Below are 25,274 nucleotides of genomic sequence, written 5' to 3'. Positions count from 1 at the left end.
GAGCTAAAGTCGCTGCAGCAGCCATGTTCTGTTTTTATTTCGAAACGGCCTTCATATTCTGATGTCTGGAAAATACACAAACATTAGGAAGTGAATGTTTGTTCTGGTCTTTATTGGGTGTTTGTGTCTGCACTGAAGTTGGCAAAAATCACAATTGGAGTTCCATAAGGCCCCATATTGGGGCCACTTCTATTTACATACTCCTATTAGTTCAGATTGTAACACATGATGAGATAACCATAGCTGTGCAGATGATGGACAGCTGTACATTACAATGTCACCTGGTGACAGTGTTAAGCCAGTCAATGCATGGAGGTGCTATGACTTTCTTTAGCTGAACAGAAGGAAATTGAAGTAATTATTTTTATACATAAAGAGGAACAATCAAGAGTAGGGGTGATGATTTATTTACTTATTGCACTAATTACTGCAACAATCTCTCTACAAATTGAAAAATAGACTTTAAAATACTTCTGTTAGTTTTATAAATCACTGAACGGCTTAGCAGTAAAATACATTAAAGATCTGCTGCTTTTGCATCCAGACCTCTCAGATCTTCTGGTTCTGCTCTGCATCAGAACCAGAACCAAACATGGAGAAGCAGCATTCAGCTGCTATGCACAACAAACCAGGAACAAACGTCCAGAAAACTGCAAAACAGCCGAAACACTGAAATCTTTTAGATTATTACTAACAGTAACATCAATAATTTCAGTCTGTAGTCAAACTTTCCTTTTCTTTATTAACCTCTACAATGTTTTCATCAGCACTTTGAATTGAGTGGTTGCTGAAATATGCTGCTATACAACTAAACTTGCCTTGCCTTGCTTTACACCCAAAGGATGGACCAATGTGTTATTGACTTAATAGCACTTAGTACTCAGAGCTAAAGTTGGATCTGCAGGCTCATCCATATCTTTCTGTAGACTCTGTTTGACTATTCCTAAATGTTTAAGCTCCATATACTCTGATGGTGAGAGGTGTGGAAAGAAAACAAGTTGAAGTGGTTTCCAGGAAAGTCTGTTCTTGTGAATAAGTTGGTTGAAATGTTCCCACATTGTTAACATTTGGGTCAAACACAAAAATGCACAGTAAGCGCTGAAACTGCTTGAGCCTGATGAGAGTCTGATCAGGTGGTTTCTGCTCAGCCCGCCTCCCTCTGCAGATGAGTTCACCCTCCAGACGTCCAACCTGTTAGAGAGTCTGCCCTCTTCGCTCACTCAGGTTTAGCTTCACTTCTTCTTTCTCCTGATTAGAGGTAAGCATCACATTCGCTCTGCTCCAGCGTGCTAGAAGTTTGTGTCTACGTTGGATCTGCTCAAGGTAACTCTTGTGGCCGTCGTGTCCTGTGGTCTTAAGCTGTCGTGTGCTGTCATGAACGTGTTTCCAGGCCACAGAGCATCAGCCCTGCAGCTGGGACCTCACACAGCCGTCTAACAACATGTTACACCGCAGATCTCTGTCTGAGAGCTGAGAACCTTTAAACCCAGAGCAGGAACCCTGGACCTGGTGTGGCATTTGATGTTGTAGGGAAGTCTAAGGATTGGTACTTCAATAAAAGCCAACCCAGAGGGATTCCTTGAGTCTTCAATAGATAGATGCATCCTGTGTTGTAGTTGCGATACATGTCTGTCTCTAGCCTGGCTGTCCACAGATATAGATCTTTGGTACCAAGTCAAAGAGTTGGATGTCAACACATTATGTGCTAACATTTGAAATCTCTGCTGTGGCATTGGGACTTTTCTTGACCAGGTCATGACAAAAAGAAAACCTTCAACGGTATTCGCCCACTAATAGCTGGAATCTGTGAATGCTTGTGACTCCATCTAAAAACACTATAAACCATCTATTCTGACAATTCAAACACAAAATATACCTTAATAATCATTAGTGCGCTCAGTGGAAACCGTCTTAGCTACCACTGAAGCTAATATCGATGGTCTTCCCTATTCACAAACTTGTGGGTTTCAGCCAATCAGTGACAAGGAAATGAACGCCGCTTCTTAATTGGCTGCTTTGCGAATGCCAGCCAATAGCATTTCTTGTGTGTTTTGGTGTTTCCAGCTTCAAAAGGCGTAATTTCTATCCAACGACTTGCAAATATTTTTGGGGGTCCACTGTACTTTAGGTCTGTGCTGCAACATTGGGATACAGATGGTTGACGTGACGTGATTTATTGCTAGCTGCTGCCACAGGGCGGCTCAAAGGCCTTAAATTTAGTTTTATATTCAGTTTTTTCTTTTTCTTTGTGGGACGTTTCTGTCAGGCAACAGTTTGAGTCTGTCAAACTTCTTCATTGCGTTTTGTGACTTGAGACGTTTGAGGCTATTGCTAACTCATTGCTAACATACTTGTGCTAGCTAACTAGATAGCTTTGTCTGTCATGGGAAAGTGGAAATTTATCACCGGTTGGATGGACGAAGTTTGTATATTTCTGTGGAGATACGGGTGTTAGAAAGTCTTACATCTGAGTTACTTTTTAAGTTTCTTAACATTTGTTAAGACAAAAACATGGCCGCTGGTGAAGTGCCCTAGCCCTCCTAGCGCCGAGCTCAGCTCATTTTAACCCTGCCTGAAAACTTGCATCTCCTTCACTGATCTGCTTGAATCTGTTTTTACCTTAATAAAAACAGATTCAAGCAGATCAGTAGTTGTTGGAGATCCACTAATTGCTGTTCTGAGCAGACAAGGTGATGGACCATCGCTGACTTTGTGTGTTTTGCAGTAGCTCGTCAGCCCAACCTTCAATCATCTGTGGATAATCACATGCAGTAACATCATGTCTGTTCAGAGATGTAATTTTCCAACTTGTTGTGATTATTGTTGAACTCGAGTCAGACGACTCCTGAACTTTGTCTTTCATCAGCAGATTGCAGTCTTTGCAGATTTCTAGACCATCTGTTAGGAGTTGGGTCCATGTGGCGGCCGGCATCTGCCCTCCCTTTGGCCCTTTCTAAGAAAAAACACTCCTCTGACATTTTCTCAGCGATGCAAACTGTTGTCTGTCCCTTCTATCACGCAGGCGTTGGGTTTATGTGGATGACAAACTCCAACTTTAATCGTTACTGATAGAAACTGGGAAGGTCTCGGATAGTTTCTCCTGTTTATTCCAACTTGAATTGTTGATTTAACCAAAGTTATTTTATTAACAGAATGAAATAGCATCACATTTTTACTCCTTTTTTAATGGAAATCAAAATACAGATTTACTTAACTTTTTCTGAATCTCAACAAGACAAGAAAGCTTAATTATTTATTAATTTTTAACATCCAATGCAAAAAAAATAATGAATGTGCAATGGAGTATTGGGGCCTAATAGGAAAATAAAATAATAACGAACATAAAGTCAATGTTTCGAGAATAAAGTCTGAATAATATGAATAATATCTGAATAAAATTGTGGCATTACGATTTTATTCTCGTAATATTACAACTTTATTCTTGTATTATTATGGTTTTATTCTCATTAGTTTATTATCATAATATTATTACTTTATTCTTGCAGTCTTAAATCTTTATTCTTATATTTTAATTTTTTTTCTTAGTGTGGCCCTGGCACTCTGCCGATGTAAATCATCCAAAGAAATTAAATAATAGTTGATGATTAACATCAAAATTCCCTCATTTTGATGTAAGATTCATGTAAGACATGAATCTTGTGCTGAGGGTTTCAGCTCCTGATCTGTGATGAAGAGTCGGTGCAGGATGAAGATGAGGAGGAAGGAACGACTCCTCAGATTTACTACGCCGACGGGAAGTGATGCCAGTTTCCTTGGCTGGTGATTTATAACTTCTTCCAGAGCGGCAGAGTCCAGAGTCACGATGCAGCGTAACGCTTCTTCTGGACGATTTGCTGTTTCCACAAACTGACAGGCTAATTCGGCTGAAACAGGGGCGCACCTAAAACATTAAGGGCCCCGAGTCGAGTCAGACACCTTCGCTTCCAGAACATATCTTTAGTTCATTGAATATTTTTTTTTTTGGTGTGTTTGCGTGCGGCGCTCCCTGAGTTGTGCGTTTTTTTTTGTTTTTGTTTTGTTTTTTTTGGTGTGTTTGCGTGCGGCGCTCCCTGAGTTGTGCGTTTTTTTTGTTTTTGTTTTGTTTTTTTTGGTGTGTTTGTGTGCGGCGCTCCCTGAGTTGTGCGTTTTTTTTGTTTTTGTTTTGTTTTTTTTGGTGTGTTTGTGTGCGGCGCTCCCTGAGTTGTGCGTTTTTTTTGTTTTTGTTTTGTTTTTTTTGGTGTGTTTGTGTGCGGCGCTCCCTGAGTTGTGCGTTTTTTTTGTTTTTGTTTTGTTTTTTTTGGTGTGTTTGCGTGCGGCGCTCCCTGAGTTGTGCGTTTCCTCAGAGTTTGGCTTCGTTCCTCAGCGCGCTCCCTGCAGACAGCCGCCTGCTGCGGAGATGGGAGGGATGTTTTCACCGTGTGAGAATCATATGAAGCAGCTTAGAGGTCAGAGCTGCTGTTTTTCTGCTTCTGCGAAGGAACCCCAGCCTTCCTAGAAACAATGCTGAAAAAACTTTCCTCTAACAAAATGAGCAGAATTTGAACTTTAGTTGTGTGGTTATTAATTTGCAACGCTGTTGTTGTTTTAAGATCATTTTAAAGTAATATATTGATAATGTTGAGACCAATAAACTTGAATTTTCTAAAGAACACTTAATGTTTGAACTAGAAAAAATAAAACAACAACCAAAGAAAGCAATAAATTCAACAGAAATAAAAAAAAAAACACAACCTGGAATATTAAGTAAAATTTGAGCTCATTTTAATTAAATTAATTGATCTCTTCAGAAAGTCCTTTGTGGTTTTCTTGCTTGTTTCTGTTGACAGCCTGATGACGGGAATATTGTCTCGTCTTAATCTCCCCTCGGTGTCGTCGTGGTGATTGCATCTGAACTCCCATCTCAGTTAGCAAAAAGCGAGTTAAAACGCTGTAAAACTGCTGCTGAATAACATGTTAGAGTCAAACCAGTTGAACTCAGAGTGAATAAAGATTTTCTTGTTCATTAAATACCAAACTCTACAACAAAGAGTCGTGTCAGGAAGTGGCTGCAGGCTGCTGATAGGAGGGTGTGTTCTTAAAAATAGGCCCTGGTCGGGTTCAAAGGTCAGTGCCGACTGGTCTATAAACACAGAGCTGTCTGCAGCGGTGAAGAAGCTCCTGTGTTCCTGCAGCTGAGATCTGCTGTTGGTCGGAGTGAGTTTCACTCATTCCTGGGGTTCAGGTAGGTCCGTCCCATTTTATTTTAATCACAATTAGGTTTGTTTTTACTAAAGTTTGTATTTTTAAATATTTGAACCAGATCAAATCTTTTGAAGCTGATCATGTGAGAATAATTATCAGAAAATCTCTGTATTTAATGTGAACATTGTTTTAAAGAAGTCAAACTGTGGAGAGGAAGGAAGTCCTTGATGATCTGATCAGCTTTGATTTAATTGGGTCAATGATCAGTCAACAGGGCGGCCGTTTCCACGGCAACGGGCCGTTTCCTGCCCTGTTGATGGCAATGAAACGCTTATGTATATTCACTGGCTGATGTTAGTTGTTCTTCTGCACTGAGTGAATTTTACAGCAACACCAGAAAGTATTCACACCACATATTTACGTCATAGACTTTTATTAGACCAATTTGAGCACATATGTGGAAAATGGCACAATGTGAAAACACACTTTAGGACATGAAAAACTATTTTAAAATGTAAGTAATATATATAAATATTCACATCCAGGTCTGTCACAATAACAAACTTTGCTGAATGATAAATTGTCCCAGAAACAATATTGTTTTTCTGAGAATATTATCAAGTTGTTTAATAGTGTGATAATGTAAGTACACCCTCTTAAAAATCAATAAACTTTTAATTCTAGTGAACATTTAACACTGTAACTAGAGGACAATTTACATTTCCAAAATAAATGAACAAAACAACAGAAATGACAACAAAAATTAATCATTTAGTCTCTGAAAATGAAATTGTAATTCAAAAATCGACCAAAGCAGCAAACTGAACACTTTTATCGTCCAGTTTTTGGTAGAAAGAGAGAAAAGAGAAAAACAGTAAATCAGGCAAGTGGAAATTATTGAACTTGATTTCATTTATTTTGCAATTAATTAGTTTTTTTATTGCGACAATCATAACCACAGGTCTGGTATGGCCAGTTTTTTTCCCTTGTGGGAAGAAAATGTTTATCAGACAAAAGTTTAAGTTACATTCAGACTTCTTCACTGCGTTCTGTAACTTTAAACGGTTGAGGCTACCGCTAACTCAATGCTAACATACCTTTTCTAGCTAGCTGGCTTTTTTTGCGTCTGTCATGGTTATGTAGAAATTTATCGCCAGTCGGATGAAGGTCATGTTTTTCTGTGGAGATGCAGGTCTTAGAAAGTTTTACATTTATATTTTCAGATTTCATGTTTTTCTAAGACAAACACACAGATGCTGCTGGTGAAGTGCCCTATCCTCCCTGCTAGGCTTGGTACAACATTGTTGCATATGATGAAGGGTCGTGATGTTGTTGCTCGTGTTTGGTTTCTGTATGTTTGTCCAGATTCAGATTTATTTGTTAGTTTGTGTAGAGTGAGAAATCGATGCTGATAAATATTGATGGTCTAGTTGGTGTTGAAACTTGACAGTGAGATGAGGATGAAACGCCTTCCTCTTTGTTTTCAACAGTCCTGAGGCACGAGAGCTCCGCGATAAACTTAGTTAACAAGCTGGCGGCTAAAAGTGTGTGTGTGTGAGTGTGTGTGTGTGTATGTGTGTGCTGCCTCACCTCGTCTTCATCTGACCTCCTTTTATTTCCCTCTCTCCACGCTGCAGCCACCCACGGGCCTCGGCAGAGACCTTATGAGGATCATTTGACTGGAATCATATTGCTGCTTCAGGCTTTTTAAAGTGGGAGAAAACAAGCAATTTGTTTCTCAATCCTCTGGAGTTTGTTGGGTTGCAGAACGTTGAATCTGTTATTCCAACATGAGAGGTGCTGCAGCTTTGAAAGTACTGTTTGTCTACAAGCTTGTTATCTTAATTCTCCTGCTGGATCCATTAAATTTTGCTTTGGAGACTCGTCATCCTGCAGAGCGTCGGTGGTTAAGTGCAGCACTGGATCAGTGTGTCACTGCATTAGTGTGTCAGTGTTTCAGCGAGTCACTCTGTCAGGGAGGCGGTTTATTACTGAGTTAGCGTGTCAGCGATTCATTGAGTAGCTACATCAGTGAGTAATAGTTTGGTGAGTCAGCCATGTTTGCTCTGCTTTACTCCAACTCCAGTTTGTTTGTCTAGTAAGTCCGGTGTGAACTCGTAATAGGACCAAATAAGTGAACTCTGGTAACGTCTATAAACCCCGGCATATGTTTGGTTGAAGTGAATTCTGGTGCGGTTTGAATGAGTGTGTGAACGCTCCAAAAGCAGAAAGCTTTGATAGCATGTTTGGACCATTGTAGATAGAAAAACAAAGAATGAGTAGAACATTTCTGACAAAAAACTCAGAAATTTTCCAGAAAAAAAAATTTCTGCGTTCCAAAAGCTGGAAATTTGCTAGGAAAAGAACTCAGAAATTTTGAGATTAATTTTGGAAATTTGAATTTGAAAAGTCAAAAAAATTTTGCTAGAATAAACAGAAATTTGTAAGCTCAGACATTTTCTAGAAAAAGCTGGGAAATTTGGAGTTGATTTCAAAAGTTGAACATTTTTTACTTTTAAAACCCTGAACATTTCTTTTTTTTTTCTTGAAAATTTCTCAGATTAATATACAAAAATTCTGAGTTTTTTGGTGGAAGTTTTCCCCCCCATCTTCACTGGCGGTAATACACCGTTGTAGAAAGCGGACTATGGCTCAAGGCATTCTGGGTAAATACAACCAAAAATGCTCATGTCGAGCGCTAGCTCGAGACATGGCTCGCGATTTTGAAAGAGAACCAAGCAGCTGAAAATGTAACAAATGTTGCAACTTTGGTCCCTAATTGAACCGAGTCTACCGGACGATGTGACACGCTGAGACTCACCGGATCAGTTTCCAGTGCTCCAGTGAGTCGGTAGCTCCATAGTTCATTGTTTGGGTGTGAATCGTTACATCATCGTGTCTGTCCCTGCATAAGCTTTTCAGTGAGTTAGTGTTTTAGGTTATTGGTGTTTTAGTGAATTATTGCCTCTGAATTTAACTTCAGTTTTGCCTCGTTAAGTGCTACTGTGGGTATTAAGTGACTGTTTTTTGTTGCAGGGGACCAATAACGAGGATACAATGCGAGTGCACGTACACACCAAATTCTGCTTCCTGTGCGTTCTCACCTTCATCTTCCATCACTGCAACCATTGCCATGCGGATGGACATGACCACCCAGCCGTCGGTCATCAGCACATCGACCTGCAGATCTCTGAGGCTCCGTATGTCCGAGCCACCACCGAGTCCAACGCTCAAGAAGGGGGACCTCTAGAGGAAGAGCAGCGTTTCTACATCCAGCAACTGTTCAGGCGCTACGGACAGAAAGACCGGTTAGACTTCCATGGCTTCCAGAGTCTCCTGATGAGTCTGGGTTTAGGGAAAGTGAAGTTGGTAGGCGTGGATCATGAGGATCTGGGTCATGACCATGTAGCCCACCTTGACCTGTTGGACGTTCAGGAAGGGCTTCACTCACACTCATCCTCTAGCGACGACCACAATCATGATCATCACGACCACAATCATGATCATCACAGTCATGACCATCACGATCACAGTCATGACCATCATGACCACAAGCCCCGTCCTCCACGAACAGAACAGGTTCCCACACGATGCAGCCACACCACTGCTTCCAGTCCGCCTACTGGTGAGCCGAGTGGGAACCAGGAACATTCTGATCATGATGCACATGATGAGGACCACCCACAGCAGCAAACAGAGGTACAGAGCAGCCGCAAACATCTGACCTCTGTGCATCAGGGCCACAGAAACCACAGCCATGACCGACACAATCACACCGATGGACAGCTGGAGCCGCCAGTCGGTCCGACGCAGAGTCCAGCCAGGAGGACCAGGAGGCCGGAAAAGGTCAGAGGCCAGCGGAGGCCCAACAAGTTACCCACACCTGAAACACCCCAACCAGGGGGTCATGACCACGAACACGGTCATGAACATGAACACGGTCATGATGGGGGTCATGAACATGAACACGGTCATGATGGGGGTCATGACCACGACCGTGCTCACGCTCATAAAGACAAGAGAGAGGCTCCAGGTGTGGCTGCTGTGGTTGCAGCTTCACCAGTGCTTACAGAGCATCCAGGTGGAATGACGCACCAGCATGAGGAGGTAGGACCTCACCCTGACTGATTAATTGATCATTAATTATTCAGAAATCATTTCGGATGCTCCTGTTTTTGTCTTTCTATTCCCTAAAATGTTAGCTGATGTGATTCTGGTATTTAGGGCTGAAACGATTAATCAGATTAATCATCACGAATCGTGATTGGTTGATTATTAAAATAATCAAATTAAATAATCAAATTATTGAAATATTATTGAAAATAATAAAATTAATTGACAATTGTCAACTAATTTAATCAAATTAATCATAATTAATCAAATAATTATGATTAATAGTGATTAATCATGACTGATCATGATTGATTGATGATTAAGAAAATCAAGTCACGATTAATCAAATAAATTGTGATAACTTATTTAAATAATCAACTCATTTAGTTAATTAACTGGAGTATTAAATCGATTACTAAAAGTAGTTGACTATTTCAATAATTGATTAATCACGATTGACCATGATTAGCCGAATTGATCAATTAATTGTTAACTGGAGTATTAATTGATTACTCAATTAGTTGGTAATTTGTTATGTATATTATTATGTTTTCTTTCATGATTCATGTCCTTAGTGATGATGTCACTCACCTTTACCAAATCATTTTAAGGATCCATAATTCATTAGTACAGTATAATATGTATCTGTGCTTTTCAGGTATGAATAAAACTATATTTAGTATTTCTATTAAGTGTATTTTGCAAGATAAACGATGAATGCTTCACCTGGTTCAAATTCTGTTAAAAATAATCTATAATCGATTTATTTAGATTACTAAAGTAGTCGTTAGTTTTCTTACACTTGAACCCTTTCCACCGCTCAGTGTTTGAACCTGACTCAGCTCCTCACCTACTACGGCCTGCATCCCGACTCGGTCATCTCCCCCAGCGAGTTCACCTACCTGTGCCCCGCCCTGCTCTACCAGATAGACAGCCGCGTCTGCATCCGCCATTACCATCAGATGGAGGTGGAGCAGGAAGCCCTGCAGCCCATCAGTTCTGGTAAGGAGCCGAACATCGACCCGGTGGAGGCAATAAGTCTGAGGAGAACAGTAAAGGAGCTCTGCTTAATGCTGATCGGATGGTCCGCTGTGCAAAACAATAATCAGGCGTAAAATTAAACTTGAAAAATCCAGAAGAAATTCTTATGGATTATTTGTTGGTGATTTAGGCCTGAAATCAGTTCACATTTAAAGGGAATTTATTGTGCAAAATTCACATTTTGTTTGTCCATTTGGATCTGCTGCTTCTAAAAACAGCCAAGCGTTTAAAAAATACGTGTGCTATCCTGATTACCATGTAAATGCTGTCATCCTATAAAATGCTAATATACAAGTGTTAGTTGCTGTCAACTGCAAAAAATATTAGCTATAAAAATAAACACTAATAATACCATATCGGCTTACTGCTAACATTTTCTAACCTGCTGAGATATGTTATCATTTTCTAAAATGCTAACATGCGAGTGTTAGTTGGTGTCAGTAGCAAAGCTATGCTAATGTTAGTTGGTATACCAGCTGGAAAAACACTAATACTAACAGCATAGCAACTCATTGTGTCCAACACTGCAGCTTATATACAGTTAGCTACAAGGCTAATGTTTTCTAACCTGCTGAACTATGCTATTATTAGCCTATAATCTAAAATTAGCTACATTTAGTTTATTAGCTTTCGTTGGCATTGAATGCTCTAATAAAATTCACCGTGTTTGCACATGTTAAAGGTCCAGTGCTTGTAGTTTCTCCTTTATTAAAAGGTTTAGCTGTAATGTCAGATTCTGTGTTTACATTGTGGCAGAAGGAGCAGATATAAGGAAAGTGACTCGGAGTGGTGACCTTCTCTGGGGCTACGTTTATTAGCCTTTAAAGCAGGAGAGCACAGTGTGGCACAGTTAATGAGTAACAAGTTCCAGAAATAAAACCCACAAAACCATAAACATTTTATACCGATAAGACCAGAACCAGTAATCGCTTAGCCTGATTAAGCAATATATTAAGAAGGTACACAGCCCAGTTGTGTTAAATGAAATGTTTCTCGGTATTATCCTGGAAGTTGTGACGCTGTCACTGTAAACCAGCAGCCTGGTGATTGGAGGGGTCATAAAATGTCCACTCAGCCTAATTTAATGAGAATTAGTGCTTTGAAAGACCGCTTCCTAGATTTCAGCTGCAATAATTTGAACTTTAAAGATGTTTTTTTTTTTTTCCTTCCTGAACGGAATAAAGTTCAATTATTAAACACGGAGGAACCTGCATCACATGAGCCCCACGCTGCCGCTCACAATAGTCATAAAAATGGAAATGATGACGGTAAAACAAGTCAAAAGGGCAGCGATGGCTCCTCATTAGAGGGAAACTAGAGGCGCTAGACATCAGGAAGCGCTGCCTCTCATCTACCTCCTGCTGGCCTTCATGGGGAGCTTCCCCCCCGTCGCCGCCGCCGCTCACACCCTCTCTTCGCAGAGCCAATTAGGACGGCGTCGGCCATTTCTCTGTGTAATTGGAGAGAAGCCTCTGTCTTCTCTCCTTTGTTGCTGCGCCGCAGCGCCACACCTGCATTAAGGTAACGAGCTGCGTGAGCGTGAGGGAGTGGCGGCGGCGGTGGACCGCCCGGCTGATGTACAGCCGCCGCTCAGGGCGGCGAAGCTCCAGCAGCGACAAATGGGAATGCAGCGAGCTGTGAAACCGTTTCCCTGTACGGCGCAAGAAAACAGGAAAACATGAGAAGGTTATCTGTGATGTTTGTCCTCCATAATGATCCGTCTGCACAATATTTACATCCTGAAAACTGCAGCTCAGACTGACACTATTTCTCTTTCTTCCTTTTGTCTTCCTCTTTTTAATTTTTTTCTTTTTATTTATTTTATTCTTTCTGTCTTTTCCTCTTTTCTATTTTCTCTTTCTTTCCTTTTTTGTTTATTCCTGTGTTTTGTTCTTTTTGTCTGTTTTCCTTTTCTCATTTTCTTTTCTTCTTTCTTTTTCTGTTATTCTCTCTTCAAGCTTTCTTTGTTTGCTCTCCCTTTTTCTTCTTGCCGCCAGGCTCTGAATGATGAAGCTAAATATTCACAGTGGGAGTTTTTAAAGAGACAGAGGCCCAATTTCAAGGCTAAATTACAAAGTCATATTTGTTTTTATAACAACTGAAGTTAACATAGTTACTTTTTTGTGCTATCAAATGGCACTATGTGCCTGGAGAGTACATAATACAGCCCCTTTAAAAACTTGTGGGAATTGATCAAAATTAACCAAAGTATGAAAAGTACTACCACAACTAATAAAAACTAAAGTGAAACTAAACAGTATTTCACTAATAATATCTAATGAATAGCAGCAAATACCCTAAAAAGTAATTAAAACTAATTGAACAAAATGTCTCAAAACAAGTCTAAGCTATAATGAAAAACCCAGAGTTATTGTAACCTGGGGGAGGAGCCGTCATGCAGAACTGATCAGCCAATCAGATGCTGACTTGATGCTACACGAAGAAAAATGGTGCTATTATTTCTTCTATTGTTTTTAACAAGAATGGGAGAGCAGGAATGTAAACAAAAACTGTCTCCAGTGTTGTTGTTGGTATTTTCAGCCATTAAATGTAACATTAAATATAAACTTAATAAGCATTATTTTCTAACACTTTGTGGTTTTAAGCTCTGATTCAGATTTTTTAGCCTCTAGGTAAAGTTTAATTCACCAACAAAATGTTTGTAGTTAAATCTGAGAATAGTCCTTTGCTGATGCAGACAGAGCTGCAGTCTGTGAAAGGTGTTTTATTTTTGCTTAAAGCTGATTTTAAAGGATGAACTCCTGCACCGGTTTTTACGGGCCGTCGGGTTTACGAGCTCCAGCTGAACCGCCTGGGACTCGGCGCGCCTCCAGAACCCACCTGTCCTCTGAGCCGCTCTCAGTAAAGACGAACGTAACGGGAATCCAGAACAAACGTTGGACTGAGTGTGAACCAGTGAAACTGCTGCAGTAACTGCTTTGGGTTTGAGGTTCGAGTTAAACCCAGTTCCTCGGCTGAATGCGAGTGTCGCTATGGGAACCATCTCAGACTCGCCGTGACATTCAATTTCATCCGACATTAAACTTTCAGTCGTCTCCGAGGAGAGGGTCACAAACGTTTCTCACCCAGGACTTGGTCGGCATGGCAACGACCGACAGGCGGGCAACACTTTAAATAATTTTCTATTTCTTTTTTTTCCCTCTTTTCTTTCTTTCTTTCTTTGTCTCTATCTCTGTTTACGTCTCTCTGTCTCTTTCTGCCACCGCAGTGGCTCCCCCAGAGGGGGGCCAGCGGGGACTGTTGCCCCAACCAGAAAATCATGTTCAGTTCATACAAAGGCATAAAGAGTCATATTCAATCAAAACATACATGTAGAACCCAATAATTATATGTAATAAATGAATTACATGCACTTTAACATGTTGCATATTTTAACGCACTTTTTTTTTTTTTTTTTTTTTTTTTTTTTTACATCCAAAAGTCTGGAGCCAGAACCTTCGTTTTGTGTTGCTCTTAAACCCAAAAATCTGTTGGACAAAATACCCGCTTAAAGCTTTTCAATTTTCAAAACCTACCTTTAATCTGATAAATGAGCTTTATTGGAGCACATATTACAGTTTATTAGTTGCACATTGCATCATCTGATGATTTAATGACCTAAATAACAGATTGAAAACAATAAATATCTCTTGTTGTTGAGCTTATGTGTCTATTTATCCAATAATTTAGCAGCAAAAAGTGTTTTCTGAGTTGAACATGTTGCATATTTTGTTGATGTATTGATAATATCTGAATGTTTTCTGATTGGTGGTCTGTGCAGGGTGGGTGTGGCTCTGGGGCTTCGTCTCCATCACCATCATCAGCCTGCTGTCCCTTTTGGGGGTCGTTCTCGTCCCCATCCTCAAGCAGTCCTGCTTCAAGTTCCTGCTCACCTTCCTGGTGGCGCTAGCGGTGGGAACGCTCAGCGGAGACGCTCTGCTTCATCTGCTGCCTCACGTGAGTTCAGCCCGACCCGAAAACCCAGAACAACCGGCTGGCATGAAAAGCTTCTGGGTCAGAAGGACTGGATCCAAACAGCAGCTCAGTGAAAATAAAAGGCTCAGAGCTTTTAGCTAATCCACTAATAGTGGAGCTAATCTTTGACTTGGTGCTTTTATCAACTAACGTTTAGCAAAATGTTAGGCTCTTAGCATTGCTAAATAATAGCTAATGCTAAATGTTAGTCAGTTGGGGTTAGTAACCTTGTGATTATGACTTTATTCTCATAATTCTACTTTAAAATGCCTAAGACTGACTTTAAAACTCATAATTCTGACTTATTTTTATAATTATGACTTTAAAATTCTAATTAAACATTTTAATTTTTAATTTAAAACTTGTAATTATGACTTTATTTGTTTTATCACTTTATAGCTCGTAATTGCATTTTTTATTTTTTTTTACTTTTCTTTTTGAAATGGGCTTTAATTGATATAATTTAAAATTGGCATCATTTGGACCAAACTCCAGAACAACATGCAGGATGTTTAAAAGTTTATTTTCTGGAACTTTTTCAGTCATGTTTTTCATCTAAAAATAGAAAAGTAACGCCAACGGCGTGTAATCCATCTGGTCTTTTCTCTGCAGTCTCGGGGCCATCACGACCACAGCCATCACGGCGCCAGCGCCGACGCCGACGCTGATCTGTTCACGGCCTTCGATGGCGTGTGGAAGGGCCTGACTGCGCTGGCTGGCATCTACCTCCTCTTCATCATCGAGCATTGCATCGGCATGTTCAAGCACTACAGAGACCAGAAGGTGAGATGGGTCGGCCAATCAGAACCGACGAGCAGAACCGCCCATCAGAACCGCCTCATACCCGCTGTCATTTCCCCGCAGGAGCTGAGGAGGCAGCAGCAGGAAAGGAACATCGGCAGGAAGCTGTCGGACCATCAGCTGAGCCGCCGCTCCGACGCAGAATGGCTGAACCTGAAGCCGCTGGGAGAAGGTGAGAACGGGGTGTACAAACTTTATCACAGCGGCCAAAAGGCCAGAACGGGGTGTACAAACTTTATCACAGCGGCCAAAAGGCGAGGACGGGGTGTACAAACTTTATCACAGCGGCCAAAAGGCCAGAACGGGGTGTACAAACTTTATCACAGCGGCCAAAAGGCCAGAATGGGGTGTACAAACTTTATCACAGCAGCCAAAAGGCGAGGACGGGGTGTACAAACTTTATCACAGCGGCCAAAAGGCCAGAATGGGGTGTACAAACTTTATCACAGCAGCCAAAAGGCGAGGACGGGGTGTACAAACTTTATCACAGCAGCCAAAAGGCGAGGACGGGGTGTACAAATTATATAATTATATTGTATATATAATATAATTTTAACTTGTTTGTAAAAATCTTGCAGAGATTTAAAATTAAACGCTCTCAGCTGAGGTGCCACATATGGCCCACGCGCCCCAGGTTTAGACGCTCAGGTTTCTGCTTCCTGGTTGTAACGTTTCCTCCCCTTCCGTTCAGACCCGGAGAGCTCCGCCGTTTCCTGCGACAACGCCCACAACGACACGCAGCTCAGCGAGCTGCAGCCGCCCGACTCCCCCACCACCAAGACGCCGCTGGCGCCCGGAGCCGAAGGAGGCCGCAAGGCCCGCAAGCACGGACACGGACACTCCCACGGAGGGAACTGCCACTCGGACCAGGAGATGAAGGACGCCGGCATCGCCAGCATCGCCTGGATGGTCATCATGGGAGACGGCATGCACAACTTCAGCGACGGCCTGGCCATCGGTGGGAGACGCAGATGAAACACACAAACGCACAGCTGGCAGATTTTAACACATCAGGACTTTATCCTCACACTGTTACAACTTTATTTCAGTATTTTTACGACTTGATTCTCGTACAACTACTTTGACTTTTTTCTTGTAGTGAAGAAGTTTAAAGTAGGGTAAGGTTGGATATTACAACTTTTTCACATATTAAGACTTTTTCCACACATTATTTTGACTTTATTCTCATTTTAAGTTTATTTAATATCTTTTAACACCAAGACTTTGTCGTCCTTTTATGACTTCGTACAACTATTTTATCGCAATATTATGACTTACTTTTTGTACTATTATTTTGTCACAGTATTTTGACTTTTATTCTCATAAAACAATTTTCTAACTTTTTTACGTATTATTGTGACTTTTCTCATATTAAGGTGCCGACAGTGGCTGGTTTTTTTGAGTTTGAAAACACTTTAAACAGCAGCAAAGTCATGACGTTTTAATGGAAATAACAGATTAGTGACTCTGTACATTGAATGAAATGATAAAAATGTAATTTTTTTGTTGGTTTTGGTGACTTTTTATGTGAAGTTTGACTGAAACTTGTGCTTTGTGGTGCAGGCGCGGCGTTCAGCTCCAATATCACGGGAGGCATCAGCACGTCTGTGGCTGTCTTCTGCCATGAACTACCTCATGAACTCGGTGAGTTCAAAATAATCAGAAATGATCGATTAGATATTACTGCTGGGAGATCAATCGATTTCATTCACATATCAGATTTCTGGTTGTTGATTTAATTATTGGAAAATCTGGATTTTGTCCCACCAAGAACTGCTTGGGTTTCCAAAGCTGAAAGTGATGTCAGCTCCAGGGCGGCCATCTTGTTTGACACGAGTGTTTTACAGCTTCTAATAAAGACAAAATATTACAAAAAAAGTGGTAATATTGAAACAAAAAGTCATATAGGAAATGTAATTTTGCGAGAATAAGTCGTACAGCAGTAATTCAAAATAATGTGAAAATAAAGTTTTTCAACATTAAGTCAAACTGATGTGTGTTTCTCTTCGCCTTTATCTGTTTTTAACCAGTAAATATGATCTGGACGCCGTAGAAACGTGTTGAGCTTCCAGAATTCGCTCTTCGGTTTCCTTTAGAGGCTCATCAGACGGATCGCTTCGAGAGCGGCTCGTCTTCCCACATCTGGGCGGAAAACCTCCGTCACAGCGCTGAGGGCTCTTCAGCCGCACACGGAGAAGCTAATTGGCGGTGATGGGTGTGTTAATTGCGGTAGACGATGCGGCGGCGGCATCTGAGGCAGGAGGAAGTGGAAGTGAGGAAGAGCGCAGGCCGGCGCTCTTCCTCCTGATTGATGAATGAGAGCAGAGCGATAATGTATTCATCGCGGTAATTAGTGAGGAAAAGAGGATGCTGTTACAGGAAATGTAGGCCAACCCCCACCTCCAAATCCAGGGCGTTTCCACGGAAACTCGGCCGCTTCTCGCGTTTGGCCCGGCGATGATTGAAGAGGCTAGACGCTGCGGCGGCGCGCATCACACAGAATAACTGAGGAAAACTCAGACGGATCCAGAAATACCAGAACCTGCCTGGGTTTTAGTGATTTTTGCTGCCTAAAATCACCTTTTAAAGTTTCATTTTTGCTTTAAAAAGGTTGAAATTGTTGCATAAAACCTTCCCAAAAAATCTAGGATTTAACATAATTCATATTTAAAGTGGAAATAATATTTTCTAAGTCACTTCTTGATGTAGCTGATATAAATCAGATCCTGAGATGTTGAGTGCCAAAGATTAACTCCATATTGGTCATTCATGTTAGCATAGGGCTGAACAAGATGGCTGAAAAACTTAAAACAATATAAACACTTCATATCAGTTGGTGTCAATAATTATTGATTAATTTTTTTGTTTTAAAGATCTGAAATTCTGCCAAACTGAAAACAGTTTTATCCAGTTTTTACTCCACTAAGCTGTTTTTTTATTTTTAAGCTGCTGTAAGGCACGCTGGGGAAACTTTAACCTGCTAATGGCCAACTTACCAGCAGGCTGTTGCTAGGCAACCAGAGAGCGAGTTGATTCCACCCACTTAGCTTAGCTAGCCGAGAGGTTGGGTTTCCTCTGCCCACATCTCCCAGAATGCCTTGCGGTTCTGGATCTGAATATTTTATCAGATGTATTATCTATTGATATTGATCAACTATTGATCATGATATATATTTTTATTGATTTATTGTCCAGCACTAAGTTGGCATGAACTGTTTTTGCAGTATAAGTAAATCCCACCAGGAAGCTGCCATGTTGCAATTGCAACTGTTGGTGCTAGTTCACTCATCATTTGCTAATTTTCCTTACACTTGCAATTTTCACAAGTCAATGAAACTTTTCCTCTAATCTAATCTAATCTAATCTACCAAAGTGATCTAATATCACACAAGTACAAAAGAGGATTAGGGCCACTGAAAGAAATGGAAGACAAATTTGGACTCCAGTCTCAGAATTCTGAGATTTTCTTAAATTTCTGGCTTTTTTCCTCATAATTCAGACATTTTCTCAGCATGTCTGAAAAGTTTAGTCTGATTTAACTTCAGACAGCGAGGAAAAAATGTTTGTTTTTATTCGGTCTCTTTAAATATCTGGTTTCAACCGTCTATAAATGTTCATAGAAAGTTACGTATTTTCAGCTGTGACCGGTAGTTTGACTGGTAGTTTGACTGGTAGTTTAACTGGAAGTTTGTCTGGTAGTTTGTCTGGAAGTTTGTCTGGTAGTTTGTCTGGTAGTTTGTCTGGTAGTTTGACCGCCTGTTTGTGGTTCCAGGGGACTTTGCGGTCCTGCTGAAGGCCGGCATGTCGGTGAAGCAGGCCATCGTCTACAACCTGCTGTCCGCCCTCATGGCGTACGTCGGCATGCTGATCGGCACTGCCGTGGGCCAGTACACGCACAATGTCACCAACTGGATCTTCGCCATCACCGCCGGCATGTTCCTTTATGTGGCACTGGTGGACATGGTAAGGCCACTCTGACCTCTGACCTCTAACCAGGGTTATTATAGTTCTGGGTTTTTCATTAGAGTTTAGTTTTATTTATTTGTGGCATTTTGATTGTCTAATTTTGTTTGTTTTAATAAGTGTTTTGAGTGTGTTTGCTAGTTTTTTATTAATTATTAGTTAAATATTACTTTGTTTCAGTTTAGTTTTATAGCTATTAGTTAAATATTGTAAATAATTGAGTCATAAACACAAAAATGAAGGATATTATATCTATGATTTTAGTATGTTTTTAGTTTGATAAAGGCACATTATAGTTTGCTAGTTATAGTTTTATTTATCTCAGTTATTAAAAATAATTTCTCTATTTTAGTTTTCATTATTTCATTAGTTAATTATAATAACCCTGGAGAGGAGCCATCAAGCAGAACTGATCAGCCAATCAGATGCTGAGTTAGAGTATCTGATTGGTTGATTAGAGTAGCAGAATATAGCTACATGATGCTACATGTTGCTACATGATGTATAAAATGGATGCCATCTTTCTGACGGTTGGTGTCGTCCCTAGCTGCCGGAGATGCTGCACGGCGACAGCGAGGAGCACAAGCGCTGCCACCTGGGCCACTTCGTCCTGCAGAACGTCGGCATGCTGACCGGCTTCGCCATCATGCTGCTAATCGCCATCTTTGAGGACCGCATCGTGTTCGACTTCGGCTTCTAGCGGCCGGACGCGCCTGCGTCCGTCCTGCATGCGCTCCGTTGTTCTGCGCGTCGCATCGTGCTGCTAGCGATGTTTACGAAGCACAACGCCCATCCGTGTCATCGTCTTGTCCTTTGTCGAGTCCCACCTGCTGATGTCATCACGCCGCGTCTTGACGGGAACAGAAGCAGTCCTTCGCACAATATGTCGTGTTTTTGTGTCGTCTGTGTTCGTAGGGAACCTGGATCGGTAGAGTAGCCGCCAAACAGGGCTGGGCGATAAATCCAATTCACCCGAGTTGGATTCTTGGTTTATGAAGAGTTGTTTTTTTTTTTTGGAAAATCTGAATTTTTGTTTTTTTTTTCACCAATACATCCTTTGTTTCCAGAGTTCTGCGGACATTTTGTTTCAAAAGCATTTTTTACAGCTTCTGTTTATCTGGACTTTATTTGGAATTCAGGTCAGCGCTACAAAGAAATATAACGGCCAGACCACGATTTTATTTTCAAATTATGAGAACAAATATGTACGACAATAGTTAAATAATACAATAAAGACGCAATATTACAAGAATTGTAAAGTTATACTTTTGTACCAGTAAAAGAAATACTTCATTTTTTAACTCATCAGCATCAAATTATCATCAGTAGCAGGACTTTGAAACAATCGTGCAACTGAGTTTATTTCAAATAAAGGACAAAATGAACTTGATAACGTTAAAAGTTTTTTCTGGAAATTTTAAGACGTTTTTCTGGTAAAATTGCGTCTATGTGCTAGTATAACTTTATTTTCAAATCCTGGCCGTGCAAAAGAAATCTGTTAAACTTGGACCTGGTATGAAGAAATAGTCGCGTTTATTTTGGTGTTGTCGCCCAGCCCTGCTGCCGAAGCCTGTTAGCTTTAGCATGTCCAGCTGTCCGCCATGTTTCTGAAAGGATCCAATGATCTGGAGCAAAACTGCAACAATGTTCGCGTCAGACATTCATGTTTTAATGAGAACTACGAAGCTACATAAGAGCCATAAAGTTTGCACCAAAAAAATAAAAATAAAAAAATAGGAGTCGAAAAGAAGATATTAAGAAATTATTTTGAAATTAATTTTGAATCAGAAAAATTATACCAATAAAACTAAAAATAGATTTGAAATCAAAAATAAATTTTGAAACCAAAAACAAGATTTGAAAATGAAAAAAAAGAAAACTAAAAAATAGATTTAAAATGGAAAAATTAGTTTTGAAACAGAAAAAAGATTTGAAGTTAAAAAAAATTAAAACCTAAAAGAATTTAAACTAAAAATAATTTTGAAACTGAAAAATAATTCAAACTAAAGAACAATTTTGAAATCGGAAAATAAGAAATATTTCTCAGATTAAACTTAATTATTTTTTTTTGTTTTTCAGCTAAAATAAAAAAAAAAATTGGTCAAACTTTATGGCACCAGTTTATCTCCATAGAGAACCAACCTGAAGCTGTGAACTTGTCTCTGCTGTGGTTTATTTCTGGTTCCGATCTATGCAGATTTTCTGCGTTTCTTTTGGACGCTGAAAACCAAACGTTTTGGTCATTCCAGGCTCTTCTGTTGGAGAGCTTCGCCGGCCGGCGCCGCCATCTTCATCACATTCCACTAGCGCATAAGCTAACGCGGCGTACATGACTGTATCCTGTCACTGTGTGACATCACTGTCTGGTCCCGCCCGGCGGCGAATCATCCTCATGTTGTTTGAATCATGGAGCGTGAGACGCTAAGAGGTCCAACTGGACTCATCATGTGAAGGCATTTTTTAATTTCATCAAACGTTCACGTAGTTTAAGCAACGGCCTTTTCATCCCTTCATCTGTTTTTCTGCTAAGTAATGAATTTACAGTGGCTCTCAAATCAACACAACTCATTTAAAATATCAGATTAATGATTTTTATGTGACTAATCTGCACAATTCAACTAAACAGAAAAACATCATACACACAAGTGGACACGGTGGTGGCAGCATCATGCTGTGTGGTTGCTTTTCTACATATATAAAAACCCAGAGGGAGTTTGTTTCTCAGCCTCCTACTGATAAAATGTGGATTTAAAAAGGAATAAGAAATGTTGAAAATTTTAGGTAAATTTGATCAGGTCAAACAGAGAGAATTATTTCAGTTTAGGGTTGGGAATTCTCCCCTTTTTTTACATCAAAGTGTAAACAAACTAAAAAAGGGTGTGTAACATTTGAAAGCCACTGTACAGCTGAATGAAAATATGAAACAGACTTTTCTCCATAACTTATGGAAACCCATTGCTGCCATGAAAAACATAAACACCCAGTGATGATGAGTTTTAAAGTCTTAAATATGAGAATAGGTCAAAATTACAACTTTATTTCAAAATTGTTTCAGAAAGTCGAAAGTATGACTTTTAAAGTTAAATTGACTTTTTATCTCAAAATGTTGACTTAAAATCTCAAAATTGACTTTGAAAGCCAAAATTATGACTTTTTCTCTAACTGACTTTAAATCTCAGGAATCATGAATTTGAAAGTTGAAATTCTGAATTTTTATATCAAACTTATGACCTCCTGTTGGGCTTTTATTTTGTCATTCATGGCAGAAATGGCCTTCCATAATAAATACATTAAAATAAAGTTAAATACTTGGGTCCAAAATGGAGGTAAGAAGGAGCGACTGAAGTGACGATGTGAATTAGTGACCCGGATCCGTTCCAGCAGAACCTGAATGTTTTTACTGTAATCTGGAATCGATTCATTTCGTCTCATTCTGTTGGACAAACATGGACTCCAGGGATCCTCGCTGCTGATTGGCCGTAAGAAGAAAACGCCTTGATCATTATTATTTTTTTATTATGTGTATATTTGTTTTTGTAAAGTATAAAATGTAACATGTCACTGTTAGCCTGTTGGTTCGTTTTCCTGAAGAAGAATAAAAAGAAAAGAAGATGCTGAATTATGCAGGTTCTGGTTCTGTTTTATGATGTTAAATACAAATCAGTGTTTTTGAAAGAGACGCCTTCCTAAAGCATTTACAGCCCTTGAACTTTTTCCAACCACAGACTTTATTTTAAGGGGATTTAATGATCGGCAGAATCGAAAGGAAAATGGTGAATTTTTTTTAAATGTTTTTTTTTTTTTTTTTAAATAAAGATCTAAAAAGTATGGCATGCTTTTCTATTTGGATTTTTTTATTCTGATATCACCAAATTAAATATTTAATGCTGCCAGAAGTCACCAGTTGGCAGAAACAAACAGATTCATGAAGACCAAACCTTGTACAAACTTATGAAACAAACTCCGCTGTCGTTTTTAAAAATATCGTACAAACAGGATTGTTTTCAGAAACGTTTTTGTCCACATGAAGCAAATCTGGCCCTCAGTGTTACTGTAAACATGCCAAACCCATAGGGGGCAGTGTAGCGCAGAGCTCTATCATGTTATGTTAAAACTGGCTCACTTATGTTGCTAACGTTCTGTGTGAAAAATAAAAAAGTAGCCCACTATTATATAAAATATGCCATTTTTTCACATTTCTGTTGTGAAACAAGCCTTAAATTTTATTCAGTAAAGGTTTTAAAAAGTTTTAAATTTGAATTGGTGAAATATTTAGAAACTCTGGTCCTCTGGAGAGGTGAGACCAAAACTGTCCTTCCAAATATGAAAAAGTTCAAAGGGTGTGAATAGTCTGTGAAACATAAAAACTTGGGATGTGCCATTACTTTGTAATTTAACAGAAGTCTAGACTCCAGTTTGGTAATGAAATGCCCTAAAATCTCCCCAATATATCATAAAAAGACCAAGAATCTGAGACGTCTTGCAGGAGGAGTCGATGAAAATCCTCCAAATGAGAACAGATGAATCGGCCTCGTACATTAAACATTAACAAGCTGTGGTGCTGGAATGTTACCGACCCTGAAACTGGTGAAACTTTTGTCCTAAAGACTGAATGAAAGCTGAAAGTATTTTTTTAAATAACTTTTATCATCTTTAAATTCATGGGTTGTGGGATTAAGCTCATCTTTAGCTCAACTTACTTTTCACAGAACTTTGGATCAAATCAAACTTTTTCTTTGCCCTTTGCTGTAAAACACAAACCTCTTTTTGAAAGCAGCTCACATTTAATGACAGTTTGGTGTTAACCTGTACATAGTTTCACGTCTGAACCGGAAGTGATCCGCGCCATCTTAGAGGAGGAAAACATGTCAGACGATGTAAACAAGCTGCCGCCGATCTGCTATTGACTTCCTAGTGAACACGAAGAGTGAGTACAGCATAGAGGAGCTTCCCCTTTTTAGTAAAAATGTACTTTTCAGAGTATTTTTACTACTCTACCTTTTTTTACTTGACTAATTTTATTATTAAGTATTTCTACTCTTTATAAATTCTCCTTATACAAACCAATTAACCATGCACACACACAAGCAACAGTGTGTGTGCATGGTTTGTCTCTGTGTTGCCCTGTGATGCTCAGGGTGACCCCGCCGCTCGCCTGAAATGAGCCGGGCAGCCACACCACTCCGTCTTAGCCAGCAGATAAAAGCTACATTAGCCAACTTAGTTTGGCAGGAAGCACTACAGTAAATACCAGAGACTTATCTCCGTTTTACGCAGAGGTGGGTAGGGAACTCAACAATACTAATCAAGTATTGTTTACAAGTTAGATAGGAATGAAGTGAGCTAGTTCTAAGCTTGTTTATTGTCATAGCAACTCAACAACTATTATACGTTTCTTAGCCTGCTCTGGAGTAAGGGGGAATAAATGATGGAGATCATGGAATAAATCATGTGATGTGAATTCAGGAAAAGTCAGCAATTTGATGAACACATCCGTAGGGAGAAGGTGTGGGTTTGTTTCTAAGCTAGCCATTTTCAACTAGGTTTGCTACTTCCTCAGAAAATTAGCTTGACTCCAAGTAGATGCCATGGATATATTGACAAAAACAACTTGGGGAAATAACTGCAATACTCCCGTCCTTCACTTCGAACGTCATGGCGCCTCAATGTGGTTATCTAACAGTTGCAAAGGGTCGATGCTGTGAATCCCGTCAGGCCTTTGGATGTTACATCAGCAACCCAATCTTCAGTAAAGACAAAGACCGGATGGATCTGATTAACTGGATTTATTCAACTTTTATTTACACTTTGGAACTGAAACAAAGCTGCAGCTACGCGTTGAGCTGGCAGAGCAGAGCGACGCCTCGTCGGATCCAGTGCTCTGCTGGGACGTCGGTGTTCAGCGTCATGGCGATGACGTAGTTGGTGGAGTGTCCGGTGGTGGACAGAGTGCCGCGCCGCTCGCTCGTCTTGTAGACAGGAGACAGGTAGGACATCCTCTCAGGAATCTCCACTCGCTTCATGGGCTTCAGCCACATCTACAGAGCAGAAGAGGAGACGTGAGGCGTGCGCTAACAGGGGCGTCGTTAGCAGGGGCGTGGCCAAAGGGGGCGGGGACCGGCTAGCCTTGAAATCTGGTGACAGAAATGCTACCATTCATAACGGAGCTAAAGGGTTAATTAAACAGTCTGCAAGTTGTC

General features: G+C 40.1%; 2 protein-coding genes across 3 annotated transcripts in view; one reads left to right on the top strand and one right to left on the bottom strand.

Moving 5' to 3' along the window:
- Nucleotides 1-22,902, top strand: part of slc39a10 (solute carrier family 39 member 10) — a 28,328-nt gene extending 5,426 nt beyond the window's left edge. Inside the window, exons 1-10 of one of the 2 annotated variants that reach the window (XM_088003170.1) lie at nucleotides 1,006-1,323; nucleotides 8,218-9,288; nucleotides 10,119-10,296; nucleotides 14,117-14,292; nucleotides 14,923-15,093; nucleotides 15,175-15,283; nucleotides 15,803-16,069; nucleotides 16,675-16,755; nucleotides 18,884-19,074; nucleotides 19,622-22,902. In XM_088003170.1, the coding sequence (XP_087859296.1) occupies nucleotides 8,239-9,288; nucleotides 10,119-10,296; nucleotides 14,117-14,292; nucleotides 14,923-15,093; nucleotides 15,175-15,283; nucleotides 15,803-16,069; nucleotides 16,675-16,755; nucleotides 18,884-19,074; nucleotides 19,622-19,774 (2,376 nt within the window). In that variant the 5' untranslated portion in view covers nucleotides 1,006-1,323; nucleotides 8,218-8,238 and the 3' untranslated portion in view covers nucleotides 19,775-22,902. Of the gene's footprint in view, nucleotides 1-1,005; nucleotides 1,324-8,217; nucleotides 9,289-10,118; nucleotides 10,297-14,116; nucleotides 14,293-14,922; nucleotides 15,094-15,174; nucleotides 15,284-15,802; nucleotides 16,070-16,674; nucleotides 16,756-18,883; nucleotides 19,075-19,621 lie in introns of those variants that run through there. The other variant, XM_088003167.1, reaches the window with a different exon arrangement.
- Nucleotides 22,903-24,845: 1,943 nt separating this feature from the next.
- dnah7 (dynein, axonemal, heavy chain 7) overlaps nucleotides 24,846-25,274 on the bottom strand; it is an 83,494-nt gene continuing 83,065 nt past the window's right edge. The window contains exon 65 of the mRNA XM_014996066.2: nucleotides 24,846-25,112. Within this exon, the coding sequence (XP_014851552.2) occupies nucleotides 24,906-25,112 (207 nt within the window). The 3' untranslated portion in view covers nucleotides 24,846-24,905. The remainder of the gene's footprint in view (nucleotides 25,113-25,274) is intronic.

The sequence above is a fragment of the Poecilia mexicana genome, unplaced genomic scaffold (assembly GCF_051168715.1).
Source record: "Poecilia mexicana isolate PSO_F unplaced genomic scaffold, ASM5116871v1 scaffold_2, whole genome shotgun sequence".
Taxonomy (NCBI): Eukaryota; Metazoa; Chordata; class Actinopteri; order Cyprinodontiformes; family Poeciliidae; genus Poecilia; species Poecilia mexicana.
The sequence above is the reverse complement of the archived record's forward strand: the minus strand, read 5'-3'. Positions and strand labels throughout refer to the sequence as shown.